General features: G+C 37.2%; 1 protein-coding gene across 2 annotated transcripts in view; it reads left to right on the top strand.

Annotated features, from left to right (window-relative positions):
• Aco1 (aconitase 1) overlaps nt 1-20,604 on the top strand; it is a 57,266-nt gene that overhangs the window by 7,852 nt on the left and 28,810 nt on the right. For both annotated transcript variants that reach the window (XM_027931020.2, XM_071600685.1), the window contains exons 2-8: nt 9,020-9,138; nt 10,171-10,339; nt 11,362-11,499; nt 16,722-16,791; nt 16,919-17,102; nt 17,994-18,133; nt 19,660-19,831. In XM_027931020.2, the coding sequence (XP_027786821.1) occupies nt 9,042-9,138; nt 10,171-10,339; nt 11,362-11,499; nt 16,722-16,791; nt 16,919-17,102; nt 17,994-18,133; nt 19,660-19,831 (970 nt within the window). In that variant the 5' untranslated portion in view covers nt 9,020-9,041. The remainder of the gene's footprint in view (nt 1-9,019; nt 9,139-10,170; nt 10,340-11,361; nt 11,500-16,721; nt 16,792-16,918; nt 17,103-17,993; nt 18,134-19,659; nt 19,832-20,604) is intronic.

Raw genomic sequence — 20,604 nt, forward strand, 5'->3', positions numbered from 1 at the left:
CTGATTACAGCCTGGAATCCTTGTTTGGGGCCTCTTTATCTTCATTGTAAATCCAGATCTCTCAGTGAACATCTGATGATCTGGACCCTGCCCGCCCCTGTTCTCTTAGCCCTCCCCTGTATGCACCCTGTACTTCATCCACATGGAACAACTTCATGATTCTCACAGTATCACTCAATTGTGCTTGACATGTATCATTTTCTCTGCCAGACTATTCTTTCATCAGACTCCCACTTCATTGTTATTCTGGAAGACGTGTGGTGTTTCCTGAGCCTAGAGACCTTTCTGACTCCCTCCCTCTCTGGACTAGGTGCTCATTCTGGCTGCTTCCTTACTGCCCTTGGTCCACCACTGCTGCAGCGTGGACTGTCCAATGCTGTGATTATCTCACCAGCTTCCCTTCTCAGGCTATGAGTGAAGGAGAAGGGCACTTTGGTCCCTTCATCTTAGTGGTCCACAAATACCAAATGCATTAATGAATTCCCATCAGTTCCTTAGAGTCCAGAGAAGCCCAGGTATCAGATAACTTAGATTTTCAGTGCCTAACTATGTTGTTATCCTGCTGTGGATAAACAATGTGCTTGTCAAAAACAAACAGCCCAGGAGCATGAGATCCTCCTGGTTGCTGTCCTTCTTAACAGAAAATCAGTAAGATTAGGATTTATATATTAAGCTTCTGGGAACTTCATTAGCATGAGTCATCATGCCTGAATCCAAACATGTATGAGACTGTGATGAGACCACAAAGACCTCAGAAACTTGATGAGTTCACAGAGATGAAGGTAGCTCTGGGAGACATTTGGCAGCTGGACATGTAGACTTTTGAATCCCTTTCTTTCTTATTCCTGAATTTTAAGTTAAAAGATTATCACGGTTTAGAAAAGAATTCAGGAAATCATGCAGTGTTCTTAAAGAATGAGTCTCATCTAGGCCTTCTCTGGAGTGCTTTTAAAATCTGCCTTCCTTTCCTCCAAAAGATAGATACAGTAGAACATCGTTGTGTTCTTTGCAGATGTCATTTACTAAGCTCCACTGGTGATATGGGAGTTGCAAGGTAAAGACTTGTCTTCTAGGAAGGAGCTGGGGGTGACCTCTCCAAGGAGAAAATGAGATCAGGCTGGGTCTGGACCCATCTGAAGAGTGCTGCCCCCACTTCTTCCTCTGCTTTCAGGACAAATGTTTCATGACTTCATGGCCTGGTTTTCTCAGCCTGTCTCTGGAATGTATAAAAGGCAAAGTTCACCAAGATTTTTGTGATATTCTGCTTTTATTATCCCACAGTGAAACTAAAAAAGTAAAAATGAAGTCTCTTTTGAGTTGTTACAACTAATTTGAAGTGAGCTTAGAGGATATGTTGGATTAGATCTTTCTCTTTGGGAGCTATGTATGACATTGCTTCCACTTGCAAAGTGAGCTCAGAATTGGAGATATTTAAGAGATAGAGGGGCTCAATCAGGCATTGCTGTGGCAGGGCCCTAGTCCCCTGAATCCCAACCATTATTTTTGGTGGTGGCTAGGCGTATCTGCCAAGTGACTCACGATCATTTCTGTGGCACATCCTGAGAATTTCCAGTGTTACTTAATAATGAAGTTCAGAGAAGCAAAAGGTTAGGTCAGATTTCAAGAAGTAGCCATTTCTTATGGTTACTATGAGTTCATTTCTTATCAAACATTAACAAATTTTGATGTTGGTAATCTACTGTTAAATTAGGTGTGGAGCCTGGAGTGTGTAGTTTGTCTTTCTCAGAGTCCTTATAGTGGCCGACAAAGCCCTGTGAAGTCTGGCTTCTGCTGTCTCCCCAGTTTTTCTCTTTTTTGCACTCACTCTGGCCCCTATGCCTTTCCTTGGAACCCCTGCCCCAGCATGCCCCTGCCTCAGGGCCTTTGCATGAGATCTTATCTTCACCCAGACTGCACATAGTTTATCCCCTCACTTCCTTCAGGGCTCTGCTCAGGTGAAACTGACCCCAGACTTCACACTCCCTATGGCCTTCACTCTCCCTTACCCACAGAATGGGTCACCTTCTGACATTGTTTGTATATTTATTTATTTGTTTGTTTAGTCTGTTTCCTTCCACAAAAATGGAAGTATGATAAGAGAAGAGAAATTGTCTCTTTGTTCACTCATATATCCCCAGGACCTAAAACAGACTCTGCACATATTGAACAATTAATATAAACATAGATTAAATGAGTGAATCATGAACTTTTTTCCTTAGAAAGGACTTTTTTAGATCATTAGCCAACTTCATTTTAGATCACTGACCAACTTGATTTTAGACATTGGGAAACTGAAGCACTGAAAAGTTACGGCTGACTAAAAGTGAAAATTATTTAATCACCATTATAGCTTTTTAAAAAAATCTAGAAATGTATGTGGAACATTCTGGTCAGTTATCCAGATGGGACAGAAAACAGAAAAAATAGGCTGATAATCTACAAAGTTAGCAAGAAAAGACAAATTACTGTGTGATGGCTGAGCTCTCTAACATAGAAGGCAGTGTGTTCATCTCTGTAGCACATTGTGTGCCTTGCATATAATTAGTGCTCAAGAAAGAAATATGCTTCTGGATTTGATTATTTTGTGATAGAACCATTCATTTCTGTAGGATGCTTCTTCTGCACCAGTGTTTTTGTATTCTCTTTCAAAATGGTTCTTCCAGCTTCTTCTCCTTGGAAGTTCTTTTAGTTACAAGTATAGAGATAGCTTGTGTTAGTTACAAATTAGGAGGTTTTTGTTTTATTGAAATAACTTTCATTGAATAGCTGAAAGGATCAGAGAGGTGACCTGTTGTCTGGTATAGTTCGGAGATATTTAGTGGATACAATTTCCCACGTGCATCTCCATCAATTAAAGGAAAGAATAAACGTTTCTAGCTCTCTGCTTGGGAAAGAATCAAGTTGACAAGCCATGGTGATGTTGCTGGCTTGGGAAGTGCTGACCTCAGTATTGCTTACGCTTTGTAGACCTCCTTGGAATCATTCATTTGACAAAAAAATTGTTTATAAGTAGCACAAAGTTCAGATACACAACATTCAGTTTGGGAGCAGGACCAATTAATTTCTTTTAAACAGAAAAAAGAACATAGCTAATCTTTCTCGTGAACTGAAGTAAACCCTAAAAAATACAGTAATGTTACTTAAGAGTTGGAAGTTGTGAAAATACAGGATGAGTACATTTAGGAAAACAGAGGAAGAGAGAAAGGAGGTGGGCACATCACATGAAAAATAAAAGAGATCTTACTGTTGTTTACATGCATTTTGAAAACCTCCTCTTGCATATCTTTAGATATCCTAAATAAACAATGCAGAGAATATATGTTCTATATACACCATAGAAAACAGGTGATCCCCAACTGATTACCTTAAGGGTTTTTAAACTACAAAAGTCCCTTGGAAACTAACGTTTATCCTCAAAACAAAAACCCCTCTGTCCTCACCCTACTACTTACAGGAGCTCTGCTGCACAGGGTCACTCCTCACCTCTGCTACTTCCTACTGGTATGTGTTTGGTTGTAGGGCCCATTAATATCCTTTCCTCTTTTTCATAAGGCAGCCTAAGAGGATTCACCTCTGACAGCAGAGGCAGTTAAATCATAGATTTATGTACTCCATAGACTGGATAGAGACCCCCAGAGGATCTAATTTTTTTTCCTGATATTTGGTACTTAGCTAATGTAAGTCACCTATTTCAAACAACCCTAAAAATCCAGCTGTGACAGATAAACATCATAGCATGACATTTCTCTTGAATGCTGATGCTAATGTTCAACCGTTCGCTGTTGGCTGATGTGGTCCAATGTGTTTTTTTTTTTCCAACATGATTTTCTTAATGAGTGATAGCATAGCATTCATCCATATGTTGTACTCAAAAAACCCATTTGCTAGATTGCTTACCCGGCTTGGAAGTTTAGTCTGGGGTCACACATAGCAAAACTCACTGACCTAAATGGGGATTTTTGCCTGTTATTTTAACTAACCACCTTTGTATCTTGCTGTAACTAGTGAGTCTCGCATGTACACAAGCATAAAGTCAAGTTGTACAAATATTTTAGGGCTGCTGTTCATGTAACGGGAAGTCTTGTGGATTGCAAGTCTCGAGTCTAGGTAGAGGCCAAGGATAGTGTCAAGCTCTCCAGGTTACAGAACTGAGTCTCATCCAGTATGTCAGTAAAATCTCTTGGAGATGAGAACAATTGGTCATTAGAGGCCATCATAGTGCCTCTCGGTTTGATCAGTCTTGACAGACAGTTGATATATAAATGAAGAAATTCAGATGTCTAACATAGGTGGGAAATCATTTAATTTAACTAGCTATTAAAGATATGCCAAGATTAGCTTTTTAATCACTTGTTTTGGCAGAAGATAAAAATGAATTGTGTTGCCTGGTTTGGGCACCTGCATTCACTATTTCAGAAAAGGGTCATTAAATTAAGACAGCCTTTCCCGGGTATCTTGGTGCTTTGTAACAAAATGAAGAAATGTAAATCCTTTAACCCTGCTATCCTATTTCTAGAAACTGAAAGCTAGGAATTTATTTAACTTAATGGATTAAGGACATTCCAAAGTTTGTATGCAAGAGTTGCAGCATTGTTTGAATGGTAATACTTGAAAATAACCTAAGTATTTTAATGAAAAGGATTGAAGCAAATTATTATCTTATTAAGATTTTTATGGTGTAGTTAAAAAAGATGTGAAATATCATGACTGCCATATTAAGATATTTGTTGTCTACTGATAAAATAAAAAAAAAATAAACAATTTTCTAAACAATTGTAAGGTCTGAATTTTTTTTTTTAAGAAAACTCCAAATGCATTAAAAGGCCATTGTAAGGGAGTTTAAGGGGGTCATTTTAAGGTTATGAAGGGGGTTTCTCAGGGGGTTACTAACCCATAGAGACCTCCAGATTTGCCACAAGGGTGATATAGGTGGAACCTTAGAGCAGTTCTGGATTCCTGTGTCCTGCCAACTTCTGTGGAGGGGCTTTTCCCCACCTTCCAAGCAAAGCCTTTTTTTTTTTTTTTTCTGCCTTAATATAGCTGTTACTATTTCCTATTGACCTATGGCTCAGTAAAGAGTGGGAGGGACAAGTGACAATTCCTGGTCTGACTAGGTGCCAGGGGACCAGTGGAGAGAAGTAAAGACAGCACCAGCTTTCAAACCTGAATCTCTAGAGGATTTCTTATGGCTATTTTCAGCTCTAGGGGCCTGGTAGTGACCTTCAGAGCAGGAGCTGCCGCATCTGTCGAGGTATAGTGAGGCAATAGAAAGAGCCAGGGTTCAAAATCTAGCTCTTCCTCTTACTAGATATATTCCCATGGGCAAGTTTTTCCATCCCTTTGAGCTGCAGTTTCCACAGTTATAAAATGGGAATAATGATATGTTTTAATTTATGAAGCTGTTGCCAGGATTAGAGAAGACAGTTTGAAGAATTTGGCACATGCTCCTGTTTAGCAAGTGGTAATTGCTTCCTCTTTCCCCTAACCTCTACAAGTCAAATTTTCTTCATGACTAATGAATGTAGACAGCTAGTTTTGAAAGGAAACAGGAGGCAGACAGTAGAGCTCTTCAAACAAACCGCTTTCTCTAAGAGTCAATATTGGTCTTGTATCCATCTGAAATATGGGCTTTGAAGGATGGTGGGAATAGCAGGAATGATGTGAGGCTTCCAGTGTTAATAATGTCAAGGCTGTTTGTAAGCTACAGAGAAAGTAAATAGACACATCTGGTCCCCTGTGTATGGTGGCAAATATGGGTATAGCTTAGCAACTGGTTTAGCCGTAGAATCTTAGCAGACTTTGGGCCCTTGACCCTTTAGAACCTAACACAGAGATTGCACGTTTCAGAACCCTAAGTTCTGGACAGAGGAATGACCTATCTTGATCTATTCTCCAAGGGTTTCCCACCACTTTGTCTAGCTTCAGAAACACTAAAAAGTCCCACAGCCTTTGTAAAGATGTTCTTCTATTGATCCTTTTCTCCAATCAGGTAAAAAACTAGTTTTACTATTGAAGTTACTGCTATTTGGAGTAAGAAAGTTAAGTTGGGGTTGTGGCATGGATAACAGAGAGAGTAGCAGTATGGTCTTTTTAAATGTATGCTTTTGGAATTCCAGTCAGTGGAATGATGTCTTATTTCTGAGCCCACAGATTTGTAAACTTCTGCAGGCAGATAAGCAGTATGTTTCTTATTAAACAGAGTATTGGGCTGGGGTTGGGTCTCAATTGTAGAGTGCTTGCCTAGCATGTTTGAGGCACTGGGTTTGATTCTCAGCACTGCATATAAATAAACAAATAAAATAAAGATTCATTAACAACTAATAAAAAAATAAATTTAAAAAAAAAAACAGTATTGACAGGTTTTTTTTCTCCTGGCTGGCTTCTCACTTAGTGGCAGTTACTAACAAATCTTTTGCATTTGTGTGGCACTTTATCTTATATGCACTGTCACCTCCAAAACTAAGGCCACCATGCCAGTGCGGCCTGCTTTACTTGCACAGATTCCTTGTCTGCCCTGAAGGCATTTTGGTTGTGACTCTAGGAATTCCCGCTCCCTGTGCTACCTACTGCTTCCTACTGTAAATTCTCTTCCTACTGTAAATTTACCTCCTGTAAATTCTCATCTGGCATCCCTCAGCTTCCAGTAGTGATTCTCAAACTGACCACTTGGGAAGCTAAAATGGTGATTCCTGCCCTTTTGTCTGTCTGTTCTGGTCAGTGTGGTTCAAGGGGTGGGGAGGGAAGTACTCAGGCATTTTTATTTTTAACCGGAAAGATGTCCAAGGTAATTATCATACAGGTGGACTAGGATAAGTACTTTTATAAGCAGTTAGGGATATTCCATCCTCCCTGGCTGGATTTTTTTTATTTAGTCTTCATTTCATAATTCCTGGAGAAGGAAGTTGGCCTAGATGAGGTCAAATACCTTCTCTCACTACTGCCAAGTGGCAGCTGCTGCCAATATCATGTGAGATGAGGTAAAACAAGGAGTTCCAAAGAAAGGGGCTTTGCAAAGAACCTCCCTTTCTTGAACTCGGCATTGTCTGATACCTGTGCCATGTCCTGTTGCCTGCTGCACTGGTAACTCCAGGAAGACAGAATCCATTTCTCAACCAATTGCTTCTTCCCCAAACCACCTAGTACAGGCTGCATACTGTTTATTGAAATGCTTAAGACCAGAAGAGTTTCAAATTTCAGATTATTTTGGATTTTGGAATATTTGCATGTGCATAATGAGGTGTCACAGGAACAAGACCCAAGTCTCAAAATTAATTTCACTTATGCTTCATATGTACCTTATACAGGTAGCCTAAAGGTAATTTTAGACAGTATTTTTAGCGTAACAGTGTTTTCATGTGAGGTCAGGTGTGGAATTTTCCACTTATGGCTCTATGTTAGCACTCAAAAAGTTTGCTTTTTTCTTCATTTTGGATTTCAGATTCTTGGAATAGAGATATTCAACGTGTACTAGGCCTTGTACAGAAGAGACGTACAAATTTATTTTATTTTAAAATTTTAACTAGGTTTTTACTTTTTGTTGTTATTTGTATTCATAGCTAAAAGAAAAAGGCAAAAACTAAAAACTGTGTCTTCATCCCAGTCTTAACTTCTAGGTCTGTGTTCCTCTTAAGGGAATCAGTCCCTGTTATGTCCTTAATGAAGGTAAACTCCTGTCTATAGAGACAAGGCACACTTGTAACATTTTATCCTCACAAACAGTCCTTTATATACATGGTGTTTTTTCATTTTATAATAATATATTGATCCCTTCCATATAGGTCATTCCTTAAATATTTTGAATATGTGAGTAATATTTACTCATATAAACTTTGGGAAAGCAGGACAGTGTTAACTATTCTTTCCTTAAATGAGACTCAGGCAGGAAGATTGTAAGTTCAAGGCCAGCCTTAAAAACTGATGAGGCCCTAGGCAACTGAGTGAGACCTTGTCTCAAAAAAAAAAAAAAAATTGGGAAATGGATTGACTAACAGGTTTTTTGCTCAAGAGGTAAGACCAGAAAAGCAAGTCCTCTGACTCCCACCCCACTTCATTTTGCTCTGAGTTATGTAATTATTTAAAATTGTTCTTTATCTATGTAGTAAGGGTCAGGAACATTGTCTTCCACTGTTCACTGCTTATAATTTGTAAAGAGATATCTGAGAAGTTCTGGGGTAGAGGGTCCTCTGTAAACATATCTGGGGAGTTTAGACCTTTATGCTATCACAGAATACTTTAAAGATGGTCTGATGTTCACGAGGCCTTGAGTTCAATCCCCAGTGCTTAAAACAAAAGGATTCCCCTATGTCAACATACTAATGCCACCATATGCCAAAGCAAATCAGAAAGATTTCTAACTATGGTGTTCAGGTTTAATAAAAATGCTGCAAAGACTGGTTGTGTGCCTGTAATCCCAGCAAATGTGGGAGGCTGAGGCATTCAAGGCCAGCCAGCCTCAGGAACTTGGCATGACCCTTTCTCAGAATAAAAAATAAAAAGGGCTATGGATGTAGCTCAGTAGTAAATCACCCCGGGTTTAAGTCCCAGTACCAAAAATAAATTAAGTAAAAAAATGTTGCAGAAATAGTTATAATAGAAAATATATAAGTACCAAAAATGACTTCTGTCAAGTCTCCATTTATGTTCAGATTTTATGTAATTGCATGTTTAATTATATAAAATTACGAGTCCATCTCAGAGGTCTGTTCACATTCTCATGGTCTTCTGTGAGACACATCCTTCATTTCCCTTTTGCCCAGCTCTTAACAGTGGAAGAATATTGGGAAGTTGTAGAAATAGGACTAAAGAAGTTTGTGGTTTTGTGCTGTCTAGAGAGGTAAATGCTTTCACAGTAGCTATACAAAAGCCCATTACATTTGCTAAGAGTGTCGTTCTTGTCTTCATTTAATTCCCCTCATCCCTGAATTTTGAAAAAATAACAAGTACAGAATCTGTAAGTGACTGTGTGCTATAATCGTTAAAAGAAGGCCCAACTTCGAAAGTAACAAGTTCTTTTTCTTAGGGACACGTGACTATCAGTAATCATGAAGAACCCATTTTCACACCTTGCTGAGCCTTTGGATCCTGCACAACCAGGAAAGAAATTCTTCAATTTGAATAAATTGGAGGATTCAAGATATGGTAGGTACATGGCTCTATAATGTATTTTCTCAGATAGCAATTGGGATTCATTTGCATAATAATTAAGCTATATTATTAATTCACTTTGAGGAGCATTGGAAGAGGGAATAACAGAATGGCACACACACACACACCTTTCTTACATTGGTTATTTTTAGTTACATGTAACTTTATCACTTCATAATATATAGTGTTTGTAGATAAATAGCCTATGATTTTATGTGAGTAATAACCACATGGGGTCATGTTTATAAAATGTAAAAAGTCCTGAGTGAGCTGAGGCCCAGAGTGAGTCAATGATGTGTGCTCAGATAACAAGTGTGGGCAGCAGAAGAGGACAAGAACACAAGTTATTTTTATTCCAAATCCTGGAGTAAAAAGCTTTATTCCAAAGCTTTTTTCTCTCTTTCACTGTCTTTTTCAGATAGTATTGGTAAATAATTTTCATATATCAAGATTTAACTTCTGTTTTGTAAATAAACAAAATATGTTTTCTTATGAATTACCATTGTTTTGTCCTAGAAACTCCAGTTACCAGTGACAGTGCTATGTAGTGTTTAGAGTTTTATTTCATATCAAAGATTCTATGGACTCAATTATAGTGATTGTAAAAGGATTATTTTTTCTCACTTTTGGAGCATTACTTTTCATAAGAAATATTTTTCTGTGCAAGTATATGAACATATGTAATACTTGCCAGCATAATACAGTTAAAATCTAGACTGATAGTGAGATGTGATAACTCTGTGTTATTGAATCCAAGGCAAGGCAACCTTTAATAGGAGGGAAAAAATAAACTGTAATATTTGGGTTTTGACTAATCTGAGCATTTTCTACTACTGAATGTCTCTTAAATCCACTCATTATCTTGAACTGTCAGCTAATTTACCCTTTTAACCTGTTGGAAGAATGATCTGATGCCTCATCTCAAGTTTGCATAATGATAGGTTTTAAAGAGGGTTCTTATGGTATCTCATTTTTTTTTTTTTTTTAGTTTTTGTTGTTTTCTAATGTTTCCTCCTTTATTCGCAGTACGCTTACCATTTTCAATCAGAGTTCTCCTGGAGGCAGCTGTTCGGAACTGTGATGAGTTTTTGGTGAAGAAAAATGACATTGAAAATATTCTAAATTGGAATATCATGCAGCATAAGAACATAGAAGTACCATTTAAGCCTGCTCGTGTCATCCTACAGGACTTTACGTGAGCCTAATGTTACTTCTTTCTTTACTGCTCCTTTTTCAGCCTTTCAAGAAAATTTTTATTATTTTTATATTTTTAATCCAACCAAAAAATCTCTGTACTGATTGTTTAATTTAACACCTAATATCCAGACACTTTCAAAAGAAAAAGGGGGTTCTTGTTCCTGGTAGCAAGAATAAACTGGTATTGTCTCAGGTGATCCCAGATGTGTTGTCTACCCACTTTTCCAGTGGCAGTTGTCATCATCCTTGGTCTTGAAGATCTAGTCCTGAGTATCCCAGGGAAAGGTAAAAGAAAATGTGTGGAGCAGAGCTGTCCTGGAAACTTTTGCCCAGAGAGCCAGGTTCCTGACAGCTATACTTGAACATTCTGGTTCTGTCTGTGAGGGACAATATGTACTTCACAGGCCTGACTATTAGTCCACATCCTGCTGTTCCTAGGAATCCTTGCTTCCTATCACATTCCCTTTTCTGAGACAGTCTTTCCATTTTTAAATGATACCGTTTTTTTCCAAATAGCCTAATTTCATTTTTCTGGAGGAAAGTCACCAAATTTTATACTTTTAAGATAATGGAAGGATTCACTTAACATAAATTTGATTCACAGCCTACTTTTCTAAATTACATCCATTCTTTTAAATTTGGCTGAAGTTGAAGGTATGATCTGTCTGTCTTCTCCAGGTCTTTGTATACCCACCATGAGAGTGGGAAATGGTCACAGCAGTAAAAGCTCCTGAGTGTATGTGCCAGCTTTCCCAGTTTCTTTGTTTAGACCTAATTGTCATTAAACTTAATATAGTGGTAAAATTGGATGAAGACCCTTCAGTCATAGCTATGTGACTATGTTAGCTATGTGACTTCTATTGGAGGAAATATGCTTAGAAACTTTCACTTTTCTAAGTCACCTGTTGTTATCAACTCTGACAAGGTAGTCCCTCATCAGTATCTTCAATGGTGGCAAAAATTGCAAAATCTGATTATACCTGTTTAAAGCTATTTTCTGCTTAATTCTCTCTTTCTTAGGGGTGTGCCAGCTGTGGTTGACTTTGCTGCAATGCGTGATGCTGTGAAAAAGTTGGGAGGAGATCCAGAGAAAATAAACCCTGTCTGTCCTGCTGATCTTGTAATTGACCATTCTATCCAGGTTGACTTCAACAGAAGGTGAGGAAGGATTAAGATGAACACCTGGGGCTGGGTGTGGTGGCACACACCTGTAATCCCAGCGGCTCAGGAGGCTGAGACAGGAGGATGGAAAGTTCAAAGCCAGCCTCAGCAAAAGCAAGGATTTTTTTCATCCATTGGAGTTTTATTCCTTTTTGAGCCCAAGTAAATTTCATACCTGGTTGTCTGTGCCTCTCCATGTGGGTTTTCATAGTGTCTATCCTTTTCCCCCTGCTTGTTTTTCTTCTGTTTTTTGGGATATCCTCTCGTGTTCTGCCCAAACCCTACATGTCTTTCCTGGCCAGCTTAAATCCTCTTCTTGTTAATCTCATAGACTCAGTTATTTCTTCAGTGGGCCAAGATTAATAGTGCTACATGTTCTTAGCTTAAGTAGTATTTATTTACCTTTAAATTTTATTAAGAGGCCAGGCCTAAGTTGCTAGTTCACAAAAGTATACTTGCATATTAAATTTTCTTCTTTGAAAAAAGTGTTCTTTTTATTTAATTTTTCCCTTTTTATTGTTGATTATTATATATAACATTGGAATTTGTTGTTACACATACACACAATATAATAGTATAATTTGGTCAATTTCATTCCCTAGTAAAGGGTTTTTTTACTAGGACCTTTTAATACCATTATCTTTTGATGCCAATGGTGAGAAGACAGATAAAAGAGAATCCCAATGTCTTGGGGAATTTAGTTTCTCCCTTTCTAAAGGAATTATAACCACTTTAACTTAGCCATCAAGATTCTCATTTAATCCAAGGATAACTTCAAGGTCACCTGGCTTAGTATGTTAAGTACCTATTACACTCTCAGCTCTCATATTTGGAGAGCAAACACTTACCAAGGCAACAATCAAGTAGTAATGGTCAATTTTCCTGATTCAATTTATTTTAATGAATTTGTATCCCTCAATCTCATTTTCCCAAAGACTTTTCTTTAAATGGCAGGTGTTCTTTGGCGTAAAATAACATCAGGACATTAAACATCATGCATTCCTAGTTTCCTTTAGTATACACACCAAAAAAATCATTAAAAAATAAATGACACAAACAGCTGGATACAGTGGCTCATGCCTATAATCCCAGCAGCTCAGGAGGCTGAGGCAGGAGGATTGAAAGTTCAAAACCAGCCTCAGCAACTTAGTAAGACCCTGTCTCAAAATTTAAAAAAATAAATAAATAAATAAATGGATGGGGATGTGGCTCAGTGGTCAAGTGCTCCTGAGTTCAATGCCCAGTACCAAAAAAAAAAGTACCATAGCAAAATCCAAGTGAAGCATTTAGTGATTTGATAGAATCCAAAAGGGCACTTGATGACATTGATCTGAAGGAAAGAACAATCGCCTTTGCCCTTGGAGTCAAGATAGTATAGACAGGAGTGAGATGAGAGGAAATTCTGCCATTTGTCCTTTGCTCTAAAAGGCAGAGTTTCTACCATCAAACCATGAAATCTCAATATAAAGATATAAAATCAGCTATTGCTATGTAACAAAGTAGCTCCAGAATCTCAGTGGCAGTCAATGACAAGAATTTATTTCTAACACATTCACAAATTTGTTGGGAAGTAAGCTGATCGGGTTGAGGTCAACTGGGCAACCCTACTTTCCCACTGCAGTGGCTGGTTTTCCTGCTTATCCTGCACCACCACTTGCAGGGTAGCTGGGACAGCTCTGCTTCTTTGTTTCTTTTGGGACCCAGGCTAAAGGGGAAAACAGTTCCTGGTGATCTCAGAGGCTCAGAAGGGCAATAAGAAAAGTGCAGTACCTCTTAAGGACTAGCACAGATCACATCTGTTCCTGATGCCACTGATCAGAGCAAGTTACATGGGCAAGCCAAGAATTGCGGTATGGAAATATGGTAGGAATAACTGCAGTATTACAGAACTAGGACTTGGATTTCAGGTACTGTTAAGAGGCTGGTATCTTAATTATGACTACATAAAGTTGTTCGATAGAGAAAGAAAGAATTTCCACATATAATGCTGAGGAAATCAGGCATTTAGTGAAAGCAGTTAATAAGAATGAAAATGTTAATGTTTAAAAAAATAAGAAGGAAATGTAATTATACAAGTGCCAAATGTCTTTATGAGAAAGGCCTTTCCAAATTTAGAATCAATAAATAAAACAAGGAAAAAGAACCATAGATATAATGACTTAAAAGTTAAGAGAAAGTAACTTGAAAATATTCACAACAAATATAAAAAAGGGTTAATATCCTTAATTTATTAAGAGTGTGTACAACTCATTTAGAAAAATAGTAAGACTCAGCAGATAAACAGGCAAAGGAAAGTGTATATTCATACTAAAAGGTATTCCAAGTGGTAAACAGTATTGCAGCCTAAGTCTTATGGGTAATAAAGTATAATATTTGAGATAGCATTTTCTTTTATCAATGTAGGTAAGATTAGAAAATAAACATTAATTATAAAAAGTGTCATGAAGGAGGCACTTTTATAATCTAATAGCACTGTAAATTAGAAATGATGAAAACAGTATATAGTAAGACCTTACAGATTTCCATATCCTTTGTCCTAGAATTTCTTCTTCCAAGCATATCTTTAATAGGTAGCTAAAATTGAAAAAAGAGCTTACTGGCCAATAAAGTTCATTAAAGTATTATTTATAAATGAAAGCCTAGAAACAATCTAAACATTCAACAAAGTGAATGATTTATTAACTTATGGTACATGCCCAAAGTGAATTATTAGGTAACCTCTCAGTCATATTTATAAGGTGCTTAATCATTTGGAACATGTTCCTGTTGTAGTTCAGTGTGCCAGATACTAAATTTCATATATAGAGTGATCTCAGCTATACTAAAAGATTGGAAAGAGGTACCAGATAGCAGTTATCTCTAGGATTGTAACTGATTTTTATATTAAGAAGCTTTTACTTTGATAATCTTAAAAAGTGATTTAAGAATATAAAATAAATCAGGCATGGTGGCACAGGCCTATAATTTCAGTGACTTGGGAGGCTAAGGCAGGAAGATCCCACAAGTTTAAGGCCAGCCTCAGCAACTTTGTGAGTCCCTAAGCAACTTAGTGAGGCCCCATCTAAAAATAAAAAATAAACAAGACTGGAGATGTGGCTCAGAGTTATAAAATAACCATTCCCGGGTTAATATTGCAAATATCCAAACAAGATAAATTCAGGGTAAAGAAAAATGTGCTTTGTCCCAAATTGACAGTTCTTGGGACAAAGAGATTGAAGTTGACAAATGTTAACTTTCTCTTTCAACCCTGAAACCATCCTTAGGCAACATCTCTCTTTCTCTGTCTTTTCTTTCCTTTTAAATTACATGAGCTCAATTCAATATCTTGGTTTCAAAAAGAAGAGTTAAAAATATAGGCATAAAATGTTATTCTATTTGAAAGTAAGGTTGTTTCCTAAAGTCCCGCTTCAAAAGTTATAAAAGTAGACTCACAAATAATAGCCATCTTTCTTAGAGATTCATTGATGTTCCTAGGTTTACTTTCATTTCACTCGTCTGGAAGGTGAAAGTACCAGTAGAAACAGAATTGTAATTGATTTCATGTCTGAAGTCTGCTGACTCAAAATTTAAAGTATTCATGGTTATTAATGCACTGGGTCATTTACCCTCTGATTTTTTTTTCCTTTTAAATTGAAACTCTGGTTTCAATTTTTTTTATAGACTTTTTCATTTATACTGTAGTATTGAAAACCTTATTGTGAAAGCAGGGGTGAGCTTTGATTCAAATATTCAAATCTAGTGAAAATATGTAATTAGAACATTTTTGTTAGAAACATTTTCATTGGTGGTGTTTTATTGTTTCTTGAGTTTTGGTTTTGCAATTCCACTTCCTGGTCTCTTTTCTCATTTTGTCATTTTTTAAAGGAATTAAATGTGATATATCTCAACTCTTTTGGAACTGTATGCTTTGAGCTTATTTTCATCTCTGTTCCAGAAACGAGCTAGAAAAACTGGATAAGGGGTGGTAGGGTGAAACATTTTTTAGTTAAATGTTTCTGAAAATAATTTTTGGTCTAGTTTGAATAATACTATTTGGCCTCACATCATCTGGGAATTGAGGATCTAACTAACACATTATTATACTGTTTTATACAGTTACCTTGGAAATACCCTTTTTAAAAATTCCAGCAAAAATTTCACAATTTCTGACCAGATTTTATGAGTATGAAAACTATCTTGTCTATAAAATATTACTTGGGAACTGCTAAAGCACCATTCAGTGTAATTCTCAGGAACTATGAACTATGTCCAAATGTGAATTCAAATTATATGACTAAGAAGAAATTTTCCCTTTAGTCTATGAGGTCATTCACATTCAGAGACCTTATTAAAAGATTACTACATTGGGCTAATTTAGGAAAGTTCTGAGTGCTTTTAAAAAAAACTGAACTCTATTTATTCTAGTAACTAGAATTAGGCTAATTGAGCCAACTTTAGCATAATAGTTGTTTTGTTTTCATGAGGTTTAGTACCTGGAAATACCATATCATAGAACAGCGTTAAGTGTTTCTGGCCTCTGCTCATCCTGTGAATATGTTGCATCTATCAGATAGATGCACCCAACATTTCCTCAGGTAGATGTTTCCCTTTCAGCCCTGTTTATGCTATGAGAAGCTCTCATATCTTCCTGGTGCTGCAGGGAAGAGGAAAAAGTGACAAGAATCCAGAAGTGCACAAAGTACAGGAGAAAAGATGGGCACGGGGGCAGGACCATATTTTCTCACCTGTACTAGTAGAAATATGGATGGAGGTGCTTTCTTGGGGTTTAGGGGGTGGGGGTTGTGGGGTTTTTAAATTAAATCAACTTAATGGACATACTATGAGCACTGTATTTATTCAGAAAACAGGTTAGTTTAAGAAGAAAGAGGATAAGTGAACACACACCTTTAATATAGTAGTCACCAGAGAGAAGGGGCAAATCAAAGTGAGGAGTCATTGTTGTCCAAAGGAGTGTCACTTGATCTGGATCCTGAAACATGTAATATCGTTTAATTATGTTAACTTATAAAGTCTGATTTCGGTCTTTGATTACTGTGTTTCTTCAATTTGTGATAATCAAATTATGAGCACTGTCTCTGTGCTAAAACTGGAGTTGTGAAATGACTCAAAACAATGCAGTTTGATTATAAAATTGCCATTTTGTTTATTCATCACTAATAAATTTCATCCATAATACATTAAGCATTGAAGTTTATACATTTAGTTTTTCTTTCTCACAGGGCTGACAGTTTACAGAAGAATCAGGACCTAGAATTTGAAAGAAATAAAGAACGATTTGAATTTTTAAAGGTATGGGCAGAGTTTGGTTTTGTTATTTTTGTTATTTTTCTGTTTGTGGGGTACATGAGAGAGGTGTTCAGACTGGGCAGAGTGGAATTATGTTGGTATTCATGATGTTCTTTCTGTTCAATCCCAGTGGGGTTCTCAGGCTTTTCACAACATGCGGATTATTCCCCCTGGTTCAGGAATCATCCACCAGGTGAATCTGGAGTACTTGGCAAGAGTGGTGTTTGATCAGGATGGATATTATTACCCAGATAGCCTCGTGGGCACAGATTCACACACTACCATGATTGATGGTTTGGGTGTTCTTGGTTGGGGTAAGTGTACTTCCACGTTCCTTTTCCATATATGCTGTTCTGGAGCATGTACCTTAATTCACTTTACTGCAATTAAATCTCAGTAGCATGTATTTGCATAATCACATGTATAGGAGAATTGTTTTTGTCTGTTCACTGTTGTATTTCCAGTGCCCAGGAAAGTGCCTTGCATCTAATAGAAACTCAGATTTTGTTTGGAAAAATAAACTGCAATAATAGGTTAGGGACACTTTGCATAAATAAAAATCAACTGAGATGTTTGTTAAAAATGGAGATTCCTGGGGCTGAGGTTGTGGTTCATTGGTAGAGTGCTCATCTAGCACATGTGAGGTACTGGGTTCGATCCTCAGCACCACATAAAAATAAATAAATGAAATAAAATATTCATACATGGAGTATAACTTATTTAAAAAAAAAATGGAGACTCCTGCCAGGCACAGTGACACAAACTTGTAATCACAGCATCTTTGGGAGGCTGAAGTATGAGGATCCAAGCTTGAGACTAGCCTGAACAACATAGTAATACCTTGTCTCAAAATAAAAAATAGAAAAAGGGCTGGAGATGTAGCTCAGTGGTAGAGGGCTTGCCTGGCATTGAAGCCCTGGGTTCAATCTCTTAGTAACTCCCTCACACACACACAAAAAAACAGAGACTCCTAAACCCTACCCACCCCACTGGGTGTAGCTTTGGGGGATGTTGATGACAATTACTGGTAGGGATATACTTTAAGAAACACTTGTAAAAGATTGTATAGTGGAAAATAGAATAACTGCTTCTTATAGAACTACAGCTCTACCAGTTAAACATTATAATTGTGTTTATTGAATTGATAGCTGAGGGATACAATGAGAAATAATGAAGCATTATTCTGGCCATCCTGTTTGTTGCAGGTGTGGGTGGTATCGAAGCAGAAGCTGTCATGCTTGGTCAACCGATCAGCATGGTGCTTCCCCAGGTGATTGGCTACAGGTTGATGGGAAAGCCCCAAGCTCTGGTAACATCCACTGACATTGTGCTCACCATTACCAAGGTAACTCTGTGACAAACAGGGAAGAGATAGATAGTGGGGTCTCTGGAAATGCTAGAAAACAATACGTTGATAGTCTTAAAAGGAGATGAGATAATGGGAATATTTTGTGGTTTAGATGATTATGTGCATTTTACTCTTCTTTAGCTACCCAGATCTTTTCTTAATTTTAAAAATTGTGACATAGTTTAAATACGCAGCAATTAAAATGATATTTATATGCCCACTTCTTAGATTTAACAGATGATAATATTTTGCCATATTTGCATCATGACTGTTTTTAAAGAAGTAAATATATAGTGTTTATGGCTAAACCCTGCTTCCCATTCCTAGAAATAATCACTATCCTATAGTTGTAAGAATCATTTCCATGCATATCTTAATACTTTGGCTACATTTTTCCACATGGTTTCTCTTTATTTGTAAATAGCAAATTAGTTCCCTGTGATGTTTTGAGTTTTTAAATTTACTTATTTGTATTATAAATTACATCATTATAAGAGATGGTTTTCCAGGTTGGGAAATATTAGGGTGTTTTTTCTTAAAATTTTGTAAGAAACCATCTGTTTCTGGTGTGTCTGATTTGCTTCTTTTATATAGGCACCACACTGTAAAAGGCCAAAAAGAAATTTTAAAAGTTTCTCTTTGATTTAATTTTGTGGAATTTGGAATTGGGTTTGTTTGAACACCATAGCTTATCACTTATCACAAATATCTATACACTGTTTTTCAAACATGGACTAATATACAACTTTCCCACACAATTTTTCAGAATCCACATAATCAAAAGAGCTTTTTTGTGTAATTGTCTGTGTTCTGTGAAACTGGCTTTTTGCAAAGTGCCAGCAGTCCCAGAGCCTTGGCAGGCTGATATCTTGTGTGGAAAGATGGGGTTAGAAAATATTTTTGTTATTGATGTTACATTTGACTTGTTGCATGAATTTTATGCATTACACTTTTGAAAATATGTCATTTACTTATTCAACTAGTATGACTGCATAACAATTTAGATTTATTTGGATTGGAAGAATTCAATTTTTTAACACTTGGCACTTCTAGTGATCCAAAGAGTGCTTCTCATTTTGAAAAAAGTTCCTAAATGTTATTGTAATTTTGGCCCTAACTATTTTGATAAAATCTTAGATTTACAGGAAAAAATAATATAGAGAGTCCCCGTTACCTTTATCCCAGCTTCTCCTATTTTTAACAGTTTACATAGCCATGATATATTTTTCAAAGCCAAGAAGTTAACATTGGTATGGCACTTTTAGCCACAGACTTCTCCAGGTTTTTCACTAATGTCCCTTTGCTATTCTAGGATCCAGTTCAGGATGTCATGTTGCATTCAGATGGCATTGCGTTTTAAGTTTTGTTTTTTAAAATAATCTAAAATGTGTTGGGCTAATTTATTACTTATGTTTACAAGTACTAAGGGAATGTAAAGAATTATAAGAATTACAAGATGACAGTTCTTCATTTTAAATCTAGGCTGTCAAGTCTCAAATGTTTCTGTTGTTTCTGCTGGTTAGCACCTCCGCCAGGTTGGGGTTGTGGGCAAATTTGTCGAGTTCTTTGGGCCAGGAGTAGCCCAATTGTCCATTGCTGATCGAGCTACAATTGCAAACATGTGTCCAGAATATGGAGCAACAGCTGCCTTTTTCCCAGTTGATGAAATTAGTATCAAGTACCTGGTGCAGACAGGTAAGTGAAGGACTGTGAAAGCAGAGAGTTCCTTGTTAAAGTTTCATGGAACACTGAGAATCTGAGCCCTGCCTTCTTTCTCTGTCCCTCGCAATGCTCTTAGCGTAGAGTTACATGGCTTTTTTTTACTCTGTGAAGTCAAGATGGGTTGTTGGGATTTAAGGAGGTATAAGTCAGAGGTAGTACTGCCCATAGGAAGAGCTGTGGTGCTACAGAAACCTGGATACTTGTACTGGGTTTTCTTCAACTAGTTTCTGACATGAATGAGTTAGGTTAGTATTATAGCTGTAGTAGACCAGGCACTTGGCATGCATTTGCTGTCTTCCTCTTCACATGTCCACAGGGGAGATGGATTAGTTAGTTAAATAGTAGGAGAGAAAACTGATGATCAGAGAAATGTTATTACCTAAGGCTAATAAGTAACAGTTGGAATCCTAGCCTGCAGCTGTTTGGCTCCAAATAGGGCCCTCACTCTGCAATGCCCATCTCATGTTGTCCAATAACTGAAATGAGAGACTTCATAAGAAGGTATTTTATATCAATGGATCTTTAACTTGGTATAAATTTGCTTAGACATTTGACTTTTTCTTTGACAAATCCTTTTTAAAAATAAATTCTCAGCAGGCACAATGGCTTACACCTGTAATCCCAGAGGCTTGGGACACTGAAATAGAAGATCACAAGTTCAGTCAAGCCTCAGCAATTTAGCAAGGCCCTAAGCAACTTAGCCAGGCCCTAAGCAACTTAGCCAGACCCTGTCTCAAAATTTAAAA

This window comes from Marmota flaviventris, chromosome 13 (assembly GCF_047511675.1).
Source record: "Marmota flaviventris isolate mMarFla1 chromosome 13, mMarFla1.hap1, whole genome shotgun sequence".
Taxonomy (NCBI): domain Eukaryota; kingdom Metazoa; phylum Chordata; class Mammalia; order Rodentia; family Sciuridae; genus Marmota; species Marmota flaviventris.